The following is a 24,255-nucleotide window of genomic DNA, read 5'->3' as shown; positions in this document are numbered from 1 at the left end:
GGCACAAATGTCTGAAACCATGTTCATTCTTATGCTTGGTTGGAGCTTGTTTTGCATGAGTTATTGTTTCAGTGCTCTGTGGCGTGGTGACATCAGCCCAGGGAGCTGCACAGGCGTAATGGAAGCTGTTTAGATGACTGCCTTTATGTTGTCTAGATAGTTGGGGCTGATGTTTCTCATCTTCCTCTGGAACCAGCCTTTGTTTGCTTGAACAGAGTGAGTAGATCCTGCTGGAAAATATAACTGCTGGTCAGCACAAGGAGACATGAAGTGCTCTAGAGTGTCCTGGCAGATACCATTGAAATTTTGAGTTTTGAAACCTACAAAACAGAACATTTGAAACTGAAAATAACTAAGTTTATTTTCAAACAAAAAAAGTTTTGGACATTTATATTTTTTTAGACCAAACACCAATATTTTTTTCAATTTAATTTATTTGGGTTTCAAATAATATTGGCCCCAATTTAGCTCCATAGAAAAAAGCCTGAACCACTGAACAGACTTCTCACCCATCTGAGTCGAGCTGCGCTGCACGCGCGCCCCAGACAGAGCTGTGATGTCACCCAAATGCTCCCTTTTAGTGATCAAATTTTCTGCTTTATAGCAAAATTATGATTTAATGGAAACAGTGTCATTTGGAAACTGTGGTTTTTCGAAATTCCTAGAATTTTGATAAAGTTTTGTGCAAATGTGTAATGGAAACACAGCTACTAAAAGTATTCAATACGCTTTTAGTTAAAAAAAGTCAGTCTTACTTCAAAGCCAAAGATAATGTCAAAATAACCACAAGAGTATTTAAATATAATCTATTTACAATTATTGTTTTGATCTTTCTCCAGACCTGCCATTCCCCATGTTCAGGTAAGGTTAAGACTTCTGTGTCCACCATGCGAAGGCGTCTGGACAAAATCCGCTTCCGAGGCCAGAGGCGGGACGAATTTCTGGATGTGACAGAGTCGCCCATCAACTCTGACACAGAGAGCTGTGAAGATCTGACCCTGAAACATCAGATATTATCCAGAGAGCCAGAGGAAGCAGAGGGCGAGCAGCAAGCGGAGGTCCAGGTGAGGAACATTCATTTTTCATGGTCCTAAAGAACCCCGATCAGTTGTTGATGACTGTACTTCCTCTTTGTCTCAGGTTGGCCGAGGATCGTCTTCAGCTGCTCCTCCAGATGATACAAAGACAGATTTAAATGAGATCAAAGGACACCTTGAAATCGCTTTGTTAGAGAAACTTTTTTTACGTGAGTTAAAAAATTGATTTGGAACATTAAGCAAAAAAATTGTGATTTGATTAAATTATTTCCATGAAATCATGATAACGTCATCAGAGTGACTATTTCAAAATTTGCTTCATATTTCCGATCTACAACCTCTTTAGAGATGATTTGGGTTAGAAACCAAACGCTGTAGCCAATGTTAGCAAAAACAGTAGGATTCTTTTTTTTTCTTCTTTTTTTTTAATAAGAAATAACAGCTTCACACTTTGCCAAAGCTTCACTTTGGTCACATGTCAAAGTCGAGGCCCGGGGGCCGAATACGGCCCGCCAGGTAATTCTATCCGGCCCTCAAAATCACCAAATCATTATTTTTTTTAAATTGTTATTAATGGCCTGATCTTATCTTGCGTTTATTTTTAACTTGTATAATTTTGACAAGATATATTTTAATGGAATGTAAAATATTGAAAGTTATTTAGGGTTTAAGTTAAGTTTTTATGGAATAATGGCTAATTTAGGCTTTTTAAAAAGATTTTTAGGCTGTTTGGGAGTTAGGCTAATAATTTAACTGGCCATCAGCTTCAGCGTTTTTAGTTAGTCATTTCAGCATCTTCAGCGGACAAATTCAGCTTACAGCATTCACACTAGCATTATCACAGGTAATGCTATATATCTAGTTCATAATTATGTTAAAAAGTTATGGTTTTAAAGTTCTAAAATTGTAATTTTAGATTGTTCAATAAATGTTTATCCTGTTCGACCCACGACCTAAGGTGTGTTATGGATTTTGGCCCCCTGTGCGATTGAGTTTGACACCCCTGGTCTTCATTTTTAATTTCTAACAGCCAGGCTGCATGCAAGGGTCGCTCAAGACCCCACACCTCTACTGAGCAGCACAAACAGGCTCCCTGTGCAGGGTTCAGGGAGGGAATAAAAAAAAATAATAATGCGTATGACGCCTGCGCCTCACCTACTTCCTGCTTACTTAACCTTATAATTTGCTCTGTTCAGTGCAACCTGTGTGCATAAAAATGTGAATGGATATTTTCGTCTTAAGTGTTCATCAGGTTGTCTGCAATCTTAAAATTTCCTGTGGGTCACCTGTGTAGTCCTCCTCACAGATTTACCCATTTTTCATCTGCAGACAGCCTGTATCCTGACGTGAGGGTAGTAGTTACTAAAGCTCAACAGTTGAATGAGCTCTCAAGTGTTTGTCTTTGACTTAATTTTCAGACTTGATTTGTACATTTCTATATTCTATTAGCTGTCAAGACATTACGCTAAGCATGACTTGTGAAAAACGTTTACCAAGTACCTCTACTTTGTGGCCCATCTCTGATTTTAGAAGAGGAGCTGAGGAAACTAAAAGAAGAAAGTAATGTAGATGCACTGAGGCAGGAGCTAGAGAAAGAGCGCAGCCGACGCATGGAGCTGGAGCAGAAGACCGCTGAAGCTCTCAGGTGACGTCATACACCCACATGGAGAAAATGTGAAGCTGTGGGGGAGCTTTAACCCCTTAATGCCTGAATTTATTCCCAGCTATGACAAAAATATATTCACTTATGTTTCTGCTTTAAATTCTACATTTAGGTCATTTTATAGCTAATTTGGTTTGTTGCATATTTGAGACAACAGGCATTAAGGGGTTAACCTTCACCGTTGTTTTCCCCACATTTCTGTCTGACCACAGAGAGGGGAGCTCTCCATCCCAGTCACCTAAATCCCCCTCCCGGCATCCATTTGCAGACAGCAGTGCAGGTGGGATTCACCAGCTTACCTCATCTATAAAGAAAAGTTCTGGACTTTCCCAACAGTTTGTGTTCTTCTGCACCACAGATAAGCAGATAGTAAACCTATCAACCAGCATCCTGAAATTTCTCTACGATCGTTTCGGCATAACCATCGAAGACTTTCGTCTCCAGCCAGAGGAGACGACAGTGGAGCCAGAGGAGCCACTGAGTGCCAGGAGGTACGGTGGAGGACAGACAGCCTCTTTAGAAGTTAGGGAATAGTCAGTTACATGTGTAATTTGATATCATAAAGCTTGGAAATTAAAATGATAAATTCTTTTGAATCAGATGCACTACAACTAGTGATCCTTAAATAAAAGGAAAAAACTCTTCTTTTGGTGGGGACAAGCCCCAAGTTGATCAGCAATAATCTACTTTATCATCAAAACATCTACCACGATCTGTTCCTTTGGTGGATTGTTAATGTTTTTCAAACTTGGATTTTGCCTTCACACTAATTTACCAAAAGTATCGGCTCACCCGCCAGATGATCAGAATCAGGAGTCCTAATCACTTGGCCACAGGTGTATAAAATTAAGCATTTAGGTATGCAGACTGTTTTTAAAAACATTAGTGAAAGAATATTCCGCTCTCAGGATCTCAGTTAATTCCAGTGTTAAACTGTCATAGGATGCCACTTGTGCAACAAACCCGGTTGTGAAATGTCCTAAATATTCCACAGTCAACTGTCAGCTCTATCAGAACAAAATGGAAGAATTTGGGAACAACAGCGACTCAGACACCAAGTGGTAAACTGATGGAGAGGGTCAGTGGATGCTGTAGTGCATAGTGCAAAGAGGAATTGCTGCAGAGCTCCAACCTTCATGTGCCCTTCAGATTAGCCTAAGTACAGTTCGCAGAGAGCTTCATGGAATGGGTTTTAATGGCAGAGCAGCCACACATCGAGTTCAATGCAAGTGTGGATGCAGTGGTGTAAAGCACGCCGCCACTGGACTCTAGAGCAGTGGAGACGCCTTCTCTGGAGGGAGGAATCATTCTTTTCCATATGGAAATCTGATGGACCGTCTGGGTTTGGAGGTTGCAGGAGAGCTGGACATCTCTGACGGATTCATGCCGAGTGTGAAATTTGTTGGAGGAGGAATGATGGTGTGGGCTTGTATTTCAAGCCCATACCAGTGAAATCCCAGTGAAAGGAACTCTGAATACTAAAGGATACCAAAACATTTTGGACAATACAATGCTCCCAACCTTGTAGGAACAGTTAGGAGAGGTCTTTCCTCTTCAAACATGACTGTGCACCAGAGCACAAAGCAAAATCCATAAAGACACGGAGGACACTTGAGAGTCCTGACCTGAACCCCATAGAACACCTTTGGGATGAATTAGACCAGAGACTGAGAGCCAGACCTTCTCCACCAACATCAGTGTGTGACCTGACCAATAAGCTTCTGGAAGAATGGTCCAGAATTCTTATAAATACTCTCCTCAACCTTGTGGTTTCCAGAGGAGTCGAAGCTGGAATAGATTCACAAGGAGGACCCACATCATATTGAACTCTATGGGTTAAGAATGGGATGGTTCTTCAGTTAATATGTGAGTCAAGGCAGATGAGCTAATACTTTTAGTAATAGAGTGCCTTTTAGAGACAAAAAGTTTAGTTCAGTTTAGCCTGTTTGTACTGATATTAAGAATCAATCTACATCTCGACACGGCAACAAACCTTCAAAATGAGCCCCAGACTTTGGGCTGCAGAGGTTTTCCAAAACCCCACATCTGCTGCTCTTTAAGGGTTTGAGGTTTAATTTGATACTAACTTAGAATACTTAAATCACGTGTCAAAGTCAAGGCCCAGGGGCGAATCCGGCCATCCAGATGATTTTATTTTATTGTTCATAATAGCCTGATGTTATCTTGCGCTCATTTCTAACTTGTAGCAGGGGAGAGTAAAATATTGAAAGTGTTATAAACACTTATAAATAAATATTCCTGCCTTTTTATTATTCATAATAATGTTGAAAACTTATGGTTTTAAAAATTGTCATTCTTCTAGCTTTTTGGACTAATTTGGCATTTACTAAGATTTCTTTAGGCTATTTTGGAGTTTAGCAAATATTTCAGCTACTTGCTAGCTGTTTTGGCTAATCTAGGCTTTTTTTTAAAAAATGTTTAGGCTGTTTTAGAGTTTGGCTAATATGTTCATGCTAGCCGTTTTGGCTAATTTAGTTTTTTTTTTTTTTTTTTTCGTTTTTTTAGGCTATTTTGAAGTTTAACTATTTTTTAGCTACATGTTAGCTGTTTTTTTTTGTTTTTTTATTAGTTTTTCAGGCTAATTTGGCATTTAGCTAATTTTAGCTGGTTATCAGCTTCAGTATTTTCAGCTATCAGCTATTTTGGCCCCTTGTGCGATTGAGTTTGACACCCCGGCTTTAAATTATCGTCAATAATTATTTTGTTTTAAATTTTAAACCCAACTCAAAGGCATTAGGTTTGTATTGATCTTGCTTCAACTGTAAAACTTTGGTTTAAACGAACTTCTCTGGTGTCTAATTTGCAGACTGACTGAAAACATGAGACGGCTAAGTGAGTATATGTTTATTACATCTCGTTTGGGTCGTATTGCACATGAGAACTTTAACATACTGTAACTTTTCAACTTTTAACACGATCAAGGTGATTCTAGTATATTGTGAAGGGGAAAAGCGGGCCGCTTTTCCCCTTCACAATATACTAGAATCACCTTGATCGTGTTAAAAGTTACAATAAATCAAAGAACATTAGCACTAGAGCTCTGGTGTTAAAGGGTTAAGTACTGAGTATTTTCTAAAACCTTTGGGATCAGGTAAACCAAAAATGTAATTATTATTTCCTTTTTTTATTTTTAGATATTGAAATACAAATCAGAATTATTTGAACAAAAAAGTAACATCTTATTGTTTCCAGTCTTTTGATAGCAATTAGACTGGAACCAAATTAATATTCCGTCAAAGAATTTTTCAACGGGCATTTTCAACAGTGTCAATCACAGAACCACTCCAATCATCTTTTGATCTATTGTGAAATCGTTCTTTTAGTTATGATTGAGCTTTTTTCAGTCAAAATAATGTTTTCTAGGACATAGTTTCTGCAGAGCAGCAGAAGTTCATCATCTCTGAGACTGATCATGCAACTCTGCCCTTTTACCATTATATATTTTCTCCTAATTTTCTTTATATATGTCCTTCATTATCAGAAAAAATCCACAAGAGCATGATAAAAACAGTTTTCATCTTTACATATTTACAACAGAAGGATTCTGACGGTCAGTAATAGTTGTGCGATTTCAGAGGATCTATTTCTGCGGCTTTTCCAGAAAGAGGATTCAGACCCCTGACCAACTTCAAAAGAAACCTCTCAGCCTTATCCTGCTGGCAGTCCATCTACACTTCAGCCATTGCCTTCGTTGTAAGTTGTTGCATAATCAAATCATAATCAAACCAAGTCTTCTTAACCCTAGAGCAGTGGTCCCCAACCACCGGGCCAAGGACAGGTGCAGGTCCGTGGATCTCTTGCCACCGGACTGCGGATGAACTACTAGATTATACTCAATCTATTTATTTATTTTCTTTAATTTAGAGACGGAAATCCTTTAGTTTGAAAATCGACCGGATTCCCTCGATTAGCTTGAGCGCTAAAAGCAGTCTGGGGGTGTGTAAAGCTGCTTTCACACCAAACGCGATTCACGTGGCAGAAGAAGCCAGCTTCAGTGTCAATCAATGGTGCGCTCTGAGGCAAATTGAGGCCCCGCGGCGGGATTTTAGCGACTGCTGCAGCGCAAAGGTCTGCAAGCCGCTCAATTTGAGCGGCGAGGTGCGAATCTGACGGCGCAGCCAAAATGTATATACCTGAAGTTTGACAGGTTGCTGCGTAGCATCTGCAAATCAGGAACTCGGCTTTGGGCACGTGACGTTTTCAGTGACCCGATCAGAATACTACTAATATAATACGAGCGTTTTGTTCTGTCGCAGTGCGGCTGTTCTCTGGCTTCAGCCAGCCTTTTTTTTACCTCCCTCACCCCCTGCTTAGGTTAATACGGGGCTGCTTCAAACTCAGTCAGAAACCCAGACAGATAGAAGCCCCGGTACCTATAAAATCTTTGAAGGATTTCATGTTTTGTTGAATTTGTAGAACTCCTCACAAGAAATAAATCTGATCTATGTGTCTTCCATTCATTGGAGGTGTGAGGCTGCGTCGGAGCGCATTCGGGCGCAAAAGGTTGGGGACAACTGCCCTAGAGCACTATCACTTTCCCCTGAGCTAAAGTATTTACCAGATTTTCAATATGTTGTATTTTTCTGAGTGTCTTGGGTCCCTTGGTAAAGTCTCACACGTCCCAGGAATGGATGGACCAAACACCAAGTCTCCAGTATCATTGATTCTTTTTTTTAGGAATTTTCTTTTTCAAATTCATAATTTTTCAGTAATTTTCAAGCATGTTTTTAGGATTTTCCTGTTCTTTTATTTTCCATTTTTCTACATAATCCACAGTTGAAAATAAAACTACTGTAATTTATCATATAATGTTATTTTTTTAATCTATTTTTTATGACAAATATTTTTATTGGGTATATTTTGTATCAAATTACCTGAAGCGATGGCGTAACTTTTTATAGCGACACCGTTTTCGGGTTAAAAGCAGAAGTCATGCCCACAGGTCTACATGCATGCAGTGTGGCGTGGCTGGACCATCCCAATGCTCCTGTTTCTGGCTATCCTGCGCCTCACTCTGAATTATCTTATTTCCAGGTCAGTCACTTTTTTTGTTTATCCACGACTTTTTTAATAAAGAATGAGTCATTACAACACAGCAACTTCAATAATACTAGTTACAGTTTCCTTGTATAAATAAGACGCTGTATAGACAGAAGACAGACAGAAAAAAATCAAAATTACAAAAAAAAAAAAAAAGTAAGATGAACATTGCTTCTGTTATCTGATACCTGATACTGTCACAGCAATCTTTAACAAAAAGCTCTTAAAATGGAGTTGAAAAATTCCAAGCAGTTGAAATCAAAAACCTGTTGAATCATCGTTGAGTCTAGATTTTTAAGGTATTTAATAAAGAGTCCCCAAATTTCCTCAAATGTGTTTTTGTTTGTTTTTTTACCAAAGAGAAGAGGGTCAATTTCGTACCCTTCAAAATAAAAGTCTATCACAATAGACTCATTCCTCTATCAAGAAATAATTATATTGCGACATATATTGTTTTATCGCCCAGCCCTACTTCAGACTTTGATTTTGTCTGTATAATGTGTTCAGAGGCTGGAGGATCCAGTGGAACATCGTACCTGGAGTCTCTGAGCCAGAGGTGAGTTTTCTTTTTCTTTTTGCTCCACAAGTTGAAGAAAATCACACAAATGAAACTGTCCTGAGGGAATGTAGAAGTCTGCTAGTAATTTGACAGCACCCTCTTTCCCAAACTACTAAAATAAAAAATTCCATTCACTTCAGAATCAAGTTTGTGACTGAACTGCTCCGTGAGTCTACAAAAAGCACTACTATGTTTTCCAGGAGCCTCCAAAGGAAGATCGGACTATGTCTGAGAAGTTCCAGCTGGTTCTGGATGTTGCTCAGAAAGCTCAGGTCAGATCAAGAGGGCGTCCCAGTGCCAAAAACACCTTTTGAGCTTACTTATCAACATTTTTATTCCCACAGAATTTGTTTGGAAAGATGGCCAACATCCTGGAGAAATTGAAAAAGTGAGTTTGTTTGTAAAAACTGTGTTTTCCATGTTAGACTGAGATATAACTGACAGACGGTTACACTGCAATTGTCTTTGTGTAGTCTGTTCATGTGGGTCCAGCCAGAGTTGACTCGGAAGCTCTACGTTGGTCTGTGGGTGGCTTTCGTCTCCTCGTGCCTGCTGCCATATCCGCTGCTGGGATTCATCATGGGTACTTCTTTACTTTAAGGACTTTATTTAAAGACCAGGTCAAATCTGCAGCCGTTGCTCTATGTGTAATTATAATCCACCAGTTCTAAATCTGCTTGGGAGCCATTGAGGAACAAAACCTTGTTCTACATTCACCCCAAATGTGATTTCCACGTCAAATTAGTGACGACCTCCTCTATCTAAAACAGGGGGTGCCAAAATCATTTTGGTTCAGGGTTCAACCCGTGGGCTGCATGGTGGCGCAGTGGTTAGCGCTCTTGCCTCACAGCGAGAAGGCCCCGGTTCGACTCCCGGCTGGGACCTTTCTGTGTGGAGTTTGCATGTTCTCCCCGTGCATGTGTGGGTTTTCACCAGGGACTCCGGCTTCCTCCCACCGTCCAAAAACATGCTTCATAGGTTAATTGGTGACTCTAAATTGTCCCTAGGTGTGAATGTGAGAGTGAATGGGTGTCTGATTGAGGCCCTGCGACGGACTGGTGACCTGTCCAGGGTGTACCCTGCCTTCGCCCATCAGTGGCCGGGATAGGCTCCGGCACCCCGCGACCCCGAAAGGGAAGAAGCGGTCAGGAAGATGGATGGATGGATGGTTCAACCCGTCTGATCTCAAGGGGGCTGGACGAGTAACATATTAGCAAAATAAGCTGCTATGAGGGGCCGTACAAGACATTATTTATTCTGAACCATTCACATTCACAAATATTCTCTTTCGCATACATATATACTCTCTTTTGCATCATATTTAAAAAAAGAATATATATATGTGAAAGACAAGTATATATGTGCGTGAGAGGAAAAGTATATGTATGTGTGTGAGAATATATGAATGCGAAAGAGAGTATATATTAATGTGAATGGTTCAGAATAAATAATGTCATGTATGGCCCCTCATAAGCTACAGTTAAGTTATCTGAAGCTTTGCTTTTGTTTTGTTTTATTCTCATTTGGAAAAATTGCCCCAAACAACCCAGTAGCCTAATCATTTAATATTATTATTAGAGCTGTTAATCTTATTATCTTTTTCCCAATGACAATTTAGTAATTTTTGTGCCACAATTGATCATTTCTAAAGCAGCTTAACAGCAGTCAGGCTGGCAGGGGACCTAACTGCATCTTACTCAGATGTGGCACGTTCTTGCAAAGAAATCCTGTTTATTTCTTAAACTCTTGTTCTGCTGGTATTTCCTTTCCTTTGCCTCCCCTAGAGGCGGAATTGAATATTGCAGCCATTTCTTTAAATAACCATAACTCACCAAAGGAATGCGCTAGAAACGTGCCTTTTTCCCCCAACATCCTTATATTTTTTCTCTTTAACCCGTCTGCTCAATGTTTGACACCCCTGATCTAAAAGCACATCAAATTATTTGCTTGAGGCTTGTCCAAAACCTAATGCTCCAGAGAAGCTACTACCAAAGGTTTCTAGCCAATATGGAAGCATTGACTGCATATCTCATTTACAATGCGTGGAAGACAAAGATGATGTTGAGCGATCAGGTCTTTTTTAGTTTGAGCATCAGTTATCCTGTCTCCATGTCTGGGTTCATGAGATCATTTAGAGATTCCCCCAGTATGGTGAACTTCACCATCTACTGCAGGAGCTGCGTCTGAACAACTGTAGCTTTCAGCGGTACTTCTGTCTCTCTGTGACCCCGTTTGATGACTTGCTGTTCTGCGTTAGTCTTAGATGGGAAGAAATAAAAACAAGAATAAAATTAGAGGACATTTTTATAATTGTCTCCTATCCTCAGGAGGAGAACGATCCGATTCTCCTCCACGATGGTTCTGAACTCCACTCTCTAATCGCCTCATCAACACGGACTGGCCAAAGCTGAGTCCCTGATTGGTTGATGGGCCATGCTTTTTTTTTCAACCAAAACTCAGTTAGGTGAACTCTAAAAACATCACCTCAAATGTGTTATGACACCCAAAAAGCCTATTTCTGCAGTATTTACATTTTCAGTTTAAAAACTGTGCTGTGGACCTGATCAGTATGTATTCCTACTCAGGTGTGTATGCAGGTATCAAGTTCTTCATCATCGACTTCATCTTCAGGAGCTGTCCAAAGCTGAGGCAGCGCTTTGACACCGTGTACATCATATGGACCAATTTACCAACAGATCTTCAGGTGAAGGAGCGCAGCAACCCCACAGTGAGCCGACGGGTCAGTCTAAGCACTCAAAAGTACTCATGCATCCATAAAACACCAGTTCACACCTCACTTGTCTCAAAGCATGACACAAAAAGGAAAAAAAAATCACTGACTGTCAGGAACTGGTGATGAAAGACCTAAAATGCATTTAATAAATTAACCAAAACATGAAGAAAAAAAAAGTGGCAAAGCAGAACAGATAACAATCAGACACTTAAATAGACAGTTTACTGAAATGAAGACAGCTGTGGATCACAACTAGCCTGAAGCTAGAATGACTTGACGAAGGGCAACTACGAACAGGGCAAAATATAACATAAACCAGGGATGCCCAGATCCAGGCCTGGATGGCTGACCCCCTGCTAGTTTTACCAGAAACCTTGCCTTACCTGTTGCTGATTACCTGGAATGAGGTGTGTTTAACCAATAAGGAGCTTCAATTGCAAGTTGGTTAGAAGCCATGTTGGACATCAGTCCTCGAGGCCTGGATTTGGGCAACCCCTACATCACATGTGTCAAAGTCAAGGCCCGGGGGCTGGAGTCCGGCCCTCCGGGTAATTCTGTCCAGCCCTCCAGATCATTTTTATTTTATTGTTATTAACAACCCGATGTTATCTTGCACTTATTTCTAGCTTGTATAATTTTGACAAAATATATTTTTATGGAGAGTAAAATATTGAAAGTTATTTAAGGCTTAAGTTGATTTATTCTGGAGTAATATTGCTGCATTTACATTAAAAAGTTACGGTTCTAAAGTTTTAAAAATTGGTTTTCTGTTGCTTTTTTGGATTATTTGGGGATTTACTAAGATTTTTTAGGCTATTTTGGAGTTAAGCTAATATTTCAGCTACATTGCTTTGGACCATCAAGGTGCATGCTGGGTGTAGACTAATGATGTAGCTGTGCAACTACAACGAGAGGTGATCACAACAACAACGGAGGTCGTGTGTTAAATCCTTCTTTCATATTTGGGTTCTGGCATTTTGTATATGCAAAGAATTTAATATTAATCAGTAGTACTTGTAGTGGTACTCGAAGCACATGTAGTAGTAGTACTTGTAATAGGACTTGTAGTAGTACTTAAAGTACGTGTAGTAGTACCTTTAGTACTTGTAGTAGTAGTAGTACTTTAGGTATAAATAGAACTACATTTAGTAGTAGTTAAAGCACTGTTAGTAGTACTTGTAATAGTACTTGAAGTAATTGTAGTAGTAGTACTTGAAGTATACATAATAATACATGTAGTAGTACTTGTAGTTGTACTTGAAGTACACTTAGTACTACATGAAGTACATGTAATAGTACCGGGAGTATATATATAGTAGCACTTCAATTACATGTAGTAGTACTAAAAGTTCATGTAGTAGTTCTTGCAGTAAGACTTGAAGTACGTGTAGTAGTACTCCATGTAGCTAATGAAATACTTGTAGCATGTTGTAGTGCTTTTAGTTTTTGTAGTACTAGTGTAGATTTACTATAGTAAATCTAGAATTACTTGAAGTACATGTAATAGTACTTGTAGTAATACTTGGAGCAGTAGTTGAAGTATATGTAGTAGTACTTGTAGGAGTACATGCAGTTGTGCTTTTAGGAGTACTTGTAGTTGTACTTGAAGTACATTTAGTTGTACCTAGAGTACTTGTAATACTACCTCCAGCACTTGTTGTAGTTTTTGAAATAATAATAATATTAATAATAATAATAATAATGATAATGTATCAGATATATCTGTGCTTTTCCGTTGGGCTCCAAGCGCTTACAATTAATATTCATTATCCATTCACACCTCATCTGTACTGTAGTAGTTCCTTAAGTACACGTAGTAATACTTGTAGTATTACTTGAAGTATAGGTAGTCGCCCTTGTAATACTCCCTTAAGCGCCTGTAGTAGTACTTGAAGTACATACAGTAGTAATTTGAGTACATAAAGCAGTACTTGTAGTAGTACATGTTGGAGTACTTGTATTAGTAATCTACTAATACATATAGTAGTATTTGAAGTACATGGAGTAGTACTCTAAGTAAATGTAACAGTACTTGTAGTAATTTTTGAAGTACTTGTGCTACATGTACATGGAGGGTCATAGAGAGGAGTGTCTCCATCTTTAGAGGACTGTAGGTGTGTATTACAGATAAGAGGACCTGGCTGCAGACTTCATTGGCTGGAACCTGAAGTCCTTGACTGCAGATCTCCTCCTGTATCATTCGAAAATCCCTTTATTTTACTGGCCACTAGGAGTGTAACAAATCACGAATAATCCGTGATCCGTACAGATCACTCGCCACACACGTGTACCGCAGATCCCATATCCACCAAAGCCTAACTCTATCGAGAGGGATGAAAAGTATAAAAGGCTTGACTCAAAGAAGATCAATCTGGACAAAATACCACATCCTTAAGGAATTTTATTTTCCCCAGAGTTTAATTTAACTTTTAAGTCATCACATTTTCACCATTACCTTAATTTAATTGTATAGCTGATAATATGATTAACTTATTATAAAATACTCAAATGATTCAGAATCATTTACCTTATTCCAAAAAATAAGACTGCATAGCAGAAATTATCAGAAGTATGATGTGAACTGTGTTGACTCTAAATGAGAGAAGATAAAATTTGATCTGAATTTATACATCGTGTGTAACAGGAAAACAGTTTGTGTTGTTGTTTTTATTCATTTGAACCCATCAGAACTCATGGTGACTTCAGTGCAGCAGAAAAATATCTGAAACATTTTCTGTGGTCAACTTGGTTTGTGGTATTTTCCATGTAATTTTATTTTTGAGGAACAATGGGTGAATTAAAATAGAATGATTTATAAATCCAGTGAGTGACTTTAACACAGATAACATAACACTTGTTCAGACTGAACATTTAATTACAAAATGAGATTTCTTTTGTGTAGGCTCTGCGATCGACTGTCTCTGGAGGAGCTTCTCAGGGTGTCGGTCGGGACGAGGAAGGAGGACGATCTAACAGCTCCAAGAAACAACCTTTTCATGAAGTTTTTAACTTACCAGAGAGTGAGCGGCCTCTGGCAGGTAAAGGACCCTCTGCCTCATAGTCCTTGTAGCTAATCAGTGAAAGTCACAGTTTACTTTGCTGTAATGAACAGAGCTGTGTCATTTCAGTGTGTGAGAACGGCTGGCGCTGCTACCTCATCAACAGAGACAGAAAGTCGCCAACGGACTACATTCGCCATGGCGTCCTTTACCTCACAGAGAGGTACTTGTAGTGTTGTGAAAACATAATTAAAACTGCAGGACATGTGAAGATTACATGTCTGTTTCCAGAAAGAAGAGAAAAAAGCTCCAAACCGAGTCTTCCTCTCAAAGTTGATGGATTTTTAGTAGAAAAACTCTTGAATTTTCAGTTCCAGAAATGCTTCGAAGAGTTTGTTAATTAATCTAATTCCAATTAGTTTTCATTTAATTTAAAGCGATCAACACTACATGCATGCAGATGACATAGAGCTATCATCAGAGAAGTGACGTGTGGTGAGTTTTGTGTTTGGTGAGGCACTGATTCTTTCAGAGTCAGATTTACAAACATGTCATCCCAATATATTTACCAACTACTGATTCCTTAATGTCTCAATCAACCTTTCAACACACACACACATATATAGCTGTTACCAGAGTTGTTAAGAGTACCTGAAAACCATATTTGAGTAAAGTACAGATATGTCACTGTAAAAATTACTCCATTACAAGTTACAAATCACCAATTCCAATAAGACTTGAGTAAAAGTATTAGGTATCAAATTTTAAGAGCTTAAGTATTGTACTTGCACTGAATGTAGGCCCAAAGAACACCAAGAAATGTAAAAAAAACAACTTTTTATTCATAAGGTATTATTTCCTAATATTCATAGAAATTATACTTAACTCATCCAATGGCAGAACAAAATGGATTAAAAAAAAACCCAGTGTCAGTCACACTCAAATATTAAAAAAGGCAAAAAAAAAAACAAACAAAAAAAAAGTAGTAAAACGTGATAAATTAACATTTTAAGCTGACTTTGATTTGATTCACCTCTCAGTCTCGGGGGTGGGGGGTATTTCTGATCAACTTCAACAAAAGCTGGTTCTTAAGGTTCTTCTTGGAACTTATTCTAGCTCTTTTTGGCCTGAAAATGAGGCCAGCTCTGCTAAAAAAAAGACTCAGAAGCAGCCGATGCTGGTAGGGGAATGTTGAGCATTGATGACAACTTCAGCTCATCAATAACATGCAGTACCTTCAGTATCCTGCCAAAATAAAGAAAACCTCACGATCCCTTTCTATGTTCAGAAAATCTTTCAAAACTTCTATTTAAGGATTTATAATTAATAACATGTTTAAGGGAAGATTATATCCAAACCACGTAAACAGTGCAGTTCCTAGTTTAACTCAGCAGGTGGTAGCGTTGTATTATTTGTTTTTCAACAGACTTGTGCTCTCCATTCTGAAAACACATTGATCTTTCACATATAATGTCTGTTGGTAAGTTTTTACTGAATTAACATTTTAGTCAATGAGACAGAGTAAAAACAGAGAGGCGACCCACATTTACAGCATGACCACTGTCTTTTGTAATAGGACTCTGATTGGCATCCATTGAAACCATCAAACTTCTGTGTTTTTGATGAAGTTGAGGACCTTAGCATACAGCGGTGGTAGTGTGATTCTGGAGTGATCAGTACATGAAACACGCAAGAACAATAGTATGCAGAACCTGGGAGAAAATCTCTGGATAGAAAGGCAAACCAGAGGCTGTTTCTCACTACGACCCTTTCTACTGTTGTAGCCTTTAGCCAATCGTGACCTCTGGTTTAAGATAGCCTCTGCAGATGTACCCAACAGTGTTTATCATATTCAGTAGTTATATTAAGTAAAACATAATTTGATGATAGTTAACACCTTCAAACTGATTACTGTTAACGTGAGTCATATCCTCTGACTTTCCTTTGTTACATATTCATGTGTTGTAAAGTTAAAGCTACGTATACCTCAGGCATTTGACTCACCTAAAGCTAAACATGTTCAAGAACGTGCTAAATGCTTCACCATGCATTTAGCCCATGGTGTCCACACTGGAGCAGCAGTGAGGGGATTCTCCCTCTTTTTCTACAGTTTTCTCACACATGACCACCACCTAAAGCTATAAAGTCTTGGTGTAAATGTCAAACTGATGTAAATCTAGTGAATCTGTCTCCAGGTTTTCCTTCATGGCTTTATTCCGATATACAAAAAACTTGGTTTTAATCATTAATTTCTCCTTCTTGATCAATATTCAAAAGGTTGGCACTTCCATGAATGAAAACGGTGGTCATTCATACATCATTACAAAATCTAAAGAGTCCTTGGTTGATCAAAGTTCGACCTGGTTTAACTGGCAACATGCTTTCAGTGTTTGTACATAGAGCCTGAATAGAAATTTGCGAAGCTACACGTGAAGATGAGACGGAAATTTCTTTTTAAACAAAAACTGATTGAATGTTTGTTTGCTTTTTTGTCAGTCATCTGTGTTTCGAGGGCTCCAGTTCTAGATCTGGATCCTCTAAGAGAAACAAAGTCATCAAACTAAAAGAAATCACTGATGTCCAGAAAGTAAGTCTAGATTTTTCTTGCTTCCAAAATCTGCATTTTTTTTCTAGTTGGATGTCTGTGCAGGTGGATATTTTTTTTCCCTCAAATCTTCTCCGCGTGATACTTATAACACCTTTTTTGACAATTAGGAAAATTTGAAAAGTATTTTGGTTGTTAAAGTTAAACAAGCTTTAAATTAAAATTCAACTTTATTTATATAACACTTCTCCTGCTTTCAAGCATCTCAAAGTGCTTTCCACAGTAACATAAATAACAGTAAGACCAAAAGTAGTAAAAGCAATTATAATAAAATAAAATAAAAATCACATTAAAGATCCAGCAACATGCACATCCCACAAGTAAAAAAAAAAACATATAAAAACATGTGGGCATGTAAGAACTAAGTAAAAGCTATGCTAAAAAGATGCTTCTTAAGCTTTTTCTTTAAAACCTCCACAATGGATGAAGCCCTCACATCCTCTGGCAGGCTGTTCCACAGGCGAGGTCCACAGTGCTGAAATGTGGCCTCGCCGTGGGTTTTCGTTCTAACTCTTAGGACCACCAGCAGACCTGCACCTGAGGATCTGAGGGTTCTGGGAGGGTCATAAACTAAAAGTAAATCTGATAAAAATGAAGGTCCAATACCATGTAGGGCTTAGGGTCATAGGTCACCAGTTAACACGCAAGCGCTTTGAACATCTGGATGATTACTACTATTATTGAAGCCTCAGTTTCCTGTCCTTAGCTGACAGAAGTGGTTCCCGGTGTGTTCTTCTGCTGCTGTAGTCCACCTGCCTCAAGGTTGTAACCAGTGGTTATTAGAGTCCCTGTTATCTTTCTATCAGCTGGAACCAGTCTGGTCATTCTGACCTCTGACCTCTGACACCAACAAGACATTTCTGCCCACAGAGCTGCAGCTCACTGGATATTTTCTCTTTTTCTGACCATTCTCTGTTAACCCTAGAGATGGTTGTGGGTCAAAATCCCAGTTGATCAGGAGTTTCTGAAATCCTCAGACCAGCCTGTCTGACACCAACAACCACGTTCAAAGTCACTTCAATCACCTCTCTTCCTCATTCTGATGCTCAGTTTGAACTGCAGCAGATTGTCTTGACCATGTCTGCATGACTAAATGCATTGAGTTGCAGCCATGTGATTCGCTGGTTAGTCATCTGTGTTACCGAGTTGTTGGAAATGATCAGTTTTCCTATTGTTTTCTGTACTGCTTGTTTGTCTTTATTTCACTGAAAAGCTTTTGGTTTGTTGCAGCTTTTTTTTTTTCCAAAACTGAAATAACATATATACTTATAAATGTCTTTCCTGCTTCTCACACAGTACAAAGTGCTGTCGGTGCTTCCTGGGTCAGGGATGGGCATCTCCGTGGCAACTCCATCCACCCTCAAGGTGAGGGCCGTGTGCTTTCAACTTTCTTCCAGCATTAGACTGGACTTATTCATTTAACTGCATTGAAAATGAAGTAGACACAACAATATTAGACAGAAGAGAATTTAAAAGTTATTTTTATTGTAATAGTAAGGACAAAGGCTAATCCCATTGCTCTGTGTTCTCTTGCAGCCTATGGTCTTTGGTGCAATGATTCACAGAGACGAGGCCTTTGAGGCCATTTTCTCTCAGTACACGAAGATTGCTTCTCAGGATGCAGCTGTCAGCACAGAGACATAGGCTGTAACTCACTGCAGTGATATTGTTTCAGATGGGACTGTTGTCAGGCAAAAGCCAGAGAATGATTTAAGATTGTATTTTGGTCAATATACTCTGGCAGAGTGCTTCTCATTCTTAGTTGTTATTCAAAAATCACTGGAATCTTGTTTTACCAAACTTTGTGCTTATATTTTAACCAAGTGCTCATCAACATGTTTGTATCATGAATTACTTTTGAGTTTTAGTGACACTTTCTTCTTTTTCTTAACCTTTATTTAACCAGGGTGGATCCCATTGAGATTTAAAACCTCTTTTTCAAGGGAGCCCTGGGGAGGAATCAATACAACAATAAAATACAACATTTGTTAAGCAAATAAAACAGAATTACAATGAAGGTTAAAATTTCATACAAATTAATTAGCTAAAACATGTACAATTTAAAGAAGCAGTCTCAAGTGCTCTTAATCTAGATTTAAAAGCATTTATGGAGATAAGTTCTCTCAGTTGCAAGTCCTTTTGAAGCAAATTCCATGAGGACGGAGCAGATGAGAAAAAAGCCTTTTTCCCATATTTAACCATAAGTGGGGACTATTGTTGATCATCTTAAGACATCTTAAGACTTTTCTTATTTTGAAGCTTCACCAAATGCCTTATTTATACAACACATAAGGGTGAAGTAGGTAAGACACAGGCATGTAGTCCTTGCACAGCCTGACTATTAAGGTGCATTCACATCAAACGCAATTCGTGTACTATTGACTTAATGCTAAGTCAATAGTATGGACACGAATCGAGGCAATCGGAAGTCCTGCGGTGTGATTTGGAGGACTGGCAGCAGCCAAAATTTAAATATCTGACGTTTGACAGGGCGCTGGATCTTATCTAACAATCAGGAACTCAGCTTTGGGCATGTGATGCTTTCAGTGAATCAAGCAGGGCGTAGAATATTAATCAATGTGAGCGTTGTCGTCCTGAACTTCCATCTAATTCCTCAACTCACTGGGGCCATGGAGTTACCAGGGTGGGTGAAGAAGGGATGCACCCCAGACCGATCACTAGCCTACCGCAGCGGCTCTCTGGTTGCAGTCACCCAGCCTCCTTTGCTCGCTAGATAGATACCCCAGCAGACAGACAGCCCCTGCGGGGTTCGGGCCAGCCTGCTCGGGCTTCCTGAACTTTATGACATTTTTCTTATTTTCATTGGAACAATAATACCCCCCCCCCCTGTCCCTGTCATGTGTGTGTGAAGAAGATTCTGAGATGTTTGGATCCATGAGCAGTTTAATGAGCAAGGGAAAGACATGAACGTAGTCAGAATCCAGGCAAGGGTCGAACACAAAAAGCAAGGATCAGACAAAGAAGGTACGCTCAGACTGTTAGAAAACTGGACAAGACTTCGCACTGAGCATCGGTTGGAGAGTGAAATATATACAGAGGGGTTGATGAGAGACAGCTGAGGAAGGCTAGCACCAGAGAGTGATGGATCATGGGAGATGTAGCAGAGGAAGGGAGCAGAGATTGGCAGTACTGTGGCGAGAGCTCTCTCTGGTGGTTGGAGGTAGAGATGGATGGTTGAACACTAACAGCGGGACAGCCTTAAGTTCAAACTCAGTCACAGAGTCACAGAAACACCCCAGAAGCGGCCGTCATTCAGACACAGTCCCCGGTGTGAGATAGAAGCCCCCAGTGCCAGTGAAATCTTTGATTTGAATAATCTCAAAAACCAGACAGGTGTGTGATTACCAATGTTTTTATAGAACTATTCACAATAACCCTCTCAGCTTTTATACATTGTAAGTGACATATACACAGACACCGCTCCATGTCAGCCTTAAAACATTGGCTGGTAGCTCCTCCCACATGCAGCCTCAGCGTCAAACTCAGGAACACATTTTTTGACATGTGATGAGCAGCGACTTTGCTGCGAAAGAGGGGCGTATATGCAAATTTGTCACACGAATCATGTTCAGTGTGAATGCACCTTAAGAAATGAGGAAATTAGACAATCAGAGTGTAGTTTGTGTGGACGTCCAAAAGGTATCCTGTGAGCTCTTACACGTGCACACCCCATGTGTGCAGCGTCTGCCAGTGCACTTTACTAATGACTGACTGTTTTGCTGCATAAGGACACTGGACGACATTGACACTTGTACAGCAGAACCTACATTCTCCTCACAGACACTTCACACACATGACAATGGTACGTTCCATTTTCATCACCTCCTCTAAGGTGGTCATACGAGTCTCAAAGGAACTGTAAGACCCGCCTGCCCTTCTTTTTGGTTACTGCCACTCCTCTCTAACCTCTACGGTCCCGGACAATCCAAAAGCCCATACAGGTCAACCCCCCAAATGGGTGCATGTGACAACAGCAAACGTTACTGTTCTATATTCTTGACTCAGAATACTGATTACATGTTTTTTTGTACGTTTTTTGTATCTAAAGCTGCATTATATTTGATATTTGAGAGTGTCTCTGCTTACCTGGAACAAGCTCTGTTCATTAATATATTATGTTTTTTAGATTACAGAAGTGAGGAAAAGGTGTTTTCTGGTGTGCAGCTGCTCTGTGTGCACACGGCTGTAGACTAACGCTGAATGTTTGCAGTCTTCCTAGTTTACAAAGTGACATTTTTAACAAAACGAGAAGCACAATGAAGTTTTAATCTGCTTCAAATGGAAAGTTTGTTTTTAAAAAATGTATTAGACATATCTCTATAAAAATTATGGTTTATTTGTTTTAGATTGTTTGATAACAGTGATGCTTTTGAAACCTGGCAGCGTTTTTACCTGTTCACCTGCACAGCAAAAAAAGAAGATGAGATACCACGGAGTAAAGTTGCATATTTTTGAGTAACTGCCTTTTTTGTCTTAACAGTTATTATATTTGCCACGATTTAGAAATTCTAATTGATAGGAACATTTTAAAGAACTATTTAGACAAGTGTTTATAAAAAGCTCAACTATATTCTAATCTCTTTATAATGAATAATCTGCTGTTGTTTATTGCCAAACATTTTTTCCTCAAGGTTTGTGATTTAATTTAGGTTTAAGTATTATTTTTGTTGTAACTTTCGTAAAGACGATGCTGCTCTAATGCCTTTTGGATCTTTGCTGCTTATTTTTTAAATTTATTTTCCTTGTTAACATTGTCTTCAAATCTTTCTAGTCCAAAAATCATCGTCATGTCTGCAGTTGTTCTGACATGTTTGACATCTCTTCATTTCTTTATTTTTCTGGAATGTTTTGCAACTGTAGAAATATATATACACTAGAAAAGTAACCTCAAAGGTCCCTGATATACGGTGGCCATGAAGTGCAAATCAACAAATCATTCAACGCAACCACAATTAAAAAGGCAAAACAAATCAAGCAAAAACATTACATTTTAGAAATCAAAGCAAAATTCCAGAAAACCAAATCATAAAAAAATAAACAGAAGTAATTTCCAAAAATAAAAATGAAACCAAATAATGAACTAGTAAAGATAGAATTTATGGGACATCACTGATTGGATGATGACATTTGAGTTTTAAAGAATTAACCAAATGGAAAATCAAAAGATAGGAAGATCCTAAAAACATTTTTTAAAATGACTGAAAAATTAGAAATTTGAGAACAAAAAAAAAGAACCTAATGATGCTGGAGACTTTGGTCCACCATTCCTGAGACATGTGAGACTTTACCCAGGGACCCATCACACTCAGAAAAATGTAACATATTGAAACTTATGTAAATACTTCAGCTTGGGTGAAAATCACCCGGTGACAGTGCTCTATGGTTAAAGACCATCAGGAACATTGACAATAGATCTAAAGATGATCAGAGTACTTTAAAGAATGATCTTCTATAAGAAGATAATGCTGTGTAAAATAACTTCTGGTTGAAAAGTGAAGAAACATGATCATCCAGTCAATGATATCCCATAATACCTACCTTTTTCTGATTCTTCATTTTGTGTCATTCAATATTTTTCCTTTTGATTCTTTTTTATTTTGCTCCTATTTTGTGAAATTGTTCTTTTTGTTTGTTTGTTTTATATTTCTAAAATGTAATTTCATTTTATATCTTTTTTTTCCTTTTTAATTGTGATTGTTATCCTTAATGTGCTTTTGCATCAAGAGATTTGTTGGTGGCTTTGCACTTCAGGGCCACCTCAATCATAAGGTTCTGCATGGTAAAATTTAATCCAAAATTATGGTTAAATAGATCTCCCAAAATTTATAAAATCAGAATTTGGGCAAGAAAAAAATAAAGTAAAAGTGTCTTTTTGGTGAACTAATGCTTGATTCAATTAAGACTTTCAATTCAATTTAATTCAGTTTTATTTATATACAATTACAGCTGTCTCAACAGGTTTCACACACTAATTGTCTTGACATTGAAGACTAAACATTTAGAGACTATTTATTTTTGTTGTAAAATCTAACTTTTTTTGCATGGAAGTGAATGGAAAATTGTTTTTTGTAAAACCAGCTTCCAGGTTTTTTAGGAACTGCAGGACGTGGCTCTTCCTGGCTTTCATAAGTTGTGGAACTGAAGATGGGGGGCTTGGTCATCTCCTCAGAACCAGCTCCCCCGGTCGTTGTGGACTTGACATGTTTTCCAGTGCTTCCTTTTACAATTCACACAGCCAAGCCCAGAATCATCCATTTTCTGTTTGAATGGAAAATAATTCCGTTTTTACAATACAACACCTTGTGAATCGTTTCACTGTCTGTGTCATTTCCATTTTGGGCTTAAAATGTTCAGTTGATCTGAAATGGTACAGATGAGCACACGGGGTAACAGGAGGATCGGGGATCTCTGCCTTTGCCAGATGCTGGATGAGCTTCACTCCAACTTTCATGACGGCATGAATGAGATAAAGAAGTTACTATCTGTATTATCTGTACTATCTACACGGTGACCTTTGTAAGAAAGGAAATCACCAATGATTTCTAATATAACTTTAAACTAACACATTTAAAACAAATGTATCAAATCAATGTGTGATTTGTTTTGCCGTATACAAGTAAGACGGCCCAGATCATAACAAAGCTTCAGTTTGGTTTGTCATGGAAATTATACATTCACTTATGTTTCATCCTCTGAGTCTTGTTTTCTTATTGTTAGAAGAACATGACCACAGTGTGAAAACATTTTGATTTCATTAGAACATCTTGTTCATATTAGATATGGCATTTCCATTTCCATCTTAAGCTCCTGATTAACAGCTGATTGTATGACTGTATAAAATGTGAGCGTCCTTCATCACAGATCAGAGCTCTGCAGACCTCTCCGCCATGCTCGCCAGCGTGTACTTTTCTCTGCTCTGTTTAATAAACTTTCATGAAAACGTTTGACATTTCTTCATTTCATCGGATCAAAAAATATTCCACCACAGGTTAACTGTTCTACCTTATTTAATGCTGCTACCTCAATTTTTACATTTTTTACACACACACATAAAGAAATACACACACTTGTGGAGACTTGATGGACACCCAGGTTGGTGGGTTCTAGTCTCTTTGTGACTCTGCAGTGTTTGACCTACCCATCACGCTCTTCATGGTGCTGTCAGACTTCCAGGAATACATGTGCCATATAAGAGGTGGTGAACTTCTTTCCAAAATTTTGCCTTAAACTTACAAATCTGGTGAGCTCAGACCTCCTCTGCTCTGAAGATCCTAAAGTAAAGAGGGAAAGGACCTGTGTCGACTTTGTCTCTATATTTTCTGAAATGTAACGAGTCATCCTGGAACCAGAGTTCTCCTGTCTCACTGAGAGATGCCTAAACAATGTTGTTAGCAGTTTTCAGCTGCGACCAAGATTAATGCAAAACTCCCAGTGACTGGTCATGTTCTTCAGCTCTCAACTCTATTAGCTCCTTTTCCACTACAAACACTATAGCCTCACTTCCACTGAGCGGTCCAGTAATACAAGACGGACCACTTAATTCTGCCTAGTGTTTCCACAGAGTTAAGCCTCACTT

At 38.7% G+C, this 24,255-nt stretch overlaps 1 protein-coding gene across 1 annotated transcript in view; it reads left to right on the top strand.

Moving 5' to 3' along the window:
* The window catches only part of LOC112139229 (GRAM domain-containing protein 4), a 30,973-nt gene extending 7,284 nt beyond the window's left edge, over positions 1 to 23,689 (top strand). The window contains exons 2-19 of the mRNA XM_024261960.2: positions 840 to 1,064; positions 1,141 to 1,246; positions 2,568 to 2,682; positions 2,913 to 2,980; positions 3,059 to 3,191; positions 5,528 to 5,553; positions 6,323 to 6,414; positions 7,664 to 7,755; positions 8,269 to 8,317; positions 8,521 to 8,592; positions 8,665 to 8,708; positions 8,794 to 8,903; positions 10,906 to 11,060; positions 13,957 to 14,092; positions 14,183 to 14,276; positions 16,550 to 16,640; positions 17,955 to 18,023; positions 18,195 to 23,689. Of these exons, the coding sequence (XP_024117728.1) occupies positions 888 to 1,064; positions 1,141 to 1,246; positions 2,568 to 2,682; positions 2,913 to 2,980; positions 3,059 to 3,191; positions 5,528 to 5,553; positions 6,323 to 6,414; positions 7,664 to 7,755; positions 8,269 to 8,317; positions 8,521 to 8,592; positions 8,665 to 8,708; positions 8,794 to 8,903; positions 10,906 to 11,060; positions 13,957 to 14,092; positions 14,183 to 14,276; positions 16,550 to 16,640; positions 17,955 to 18,023; positions 18,195 to 18,302 (1,737 nt within the window). The 5' untranslated portion in view covers positions 840 to 887 and the 3' untranslated portion in view covers positions 18,303 to 23,689. The remainder of the gene's footprint in view (positions 1 to 839; positions 1,065 to 1,140; positions 1,247 to 2,567; positions 2,683 to 2,912; positions 2,981 to 3,058; positions 3,192 to 5,527; positions 5,554 to 6,322; positions 6,415 to 7,663; positions 7,756 to 8,268; positions 8,318 to 8,520; positions 8,593 to 8,664; positions 8,709 to 8,793; positions 8,904 to 10,905; positions 11,061 to 13,956; positions 14,093 to 14,182; positions 14,277 to 16,549; positions 16,641 to 17,954; positions 18,024 to 18,194) is intronic.
* Positions 23,690 to 24,255: the final 566 nt, after the last annotated feature.

The sequence above is a fragment of the Oryzias melastigma genome, linkage group LG6 (genome assembly GCF_002922805.2).
Source record: "Oryzias melastigma strain HK-1 linkage group LG6, ASM292280v2, whole genome shotgun sequence".
Lineage (NCBI taxonomy): Eukaryota > Metazoa > Chordata > Actinopteri > Beloniformes > Adrianichthyidae > Oryzias > Oryzias melastigma.
This window is presented reverse-complemented; position numbering and strand designations above follow the sequence as displayed.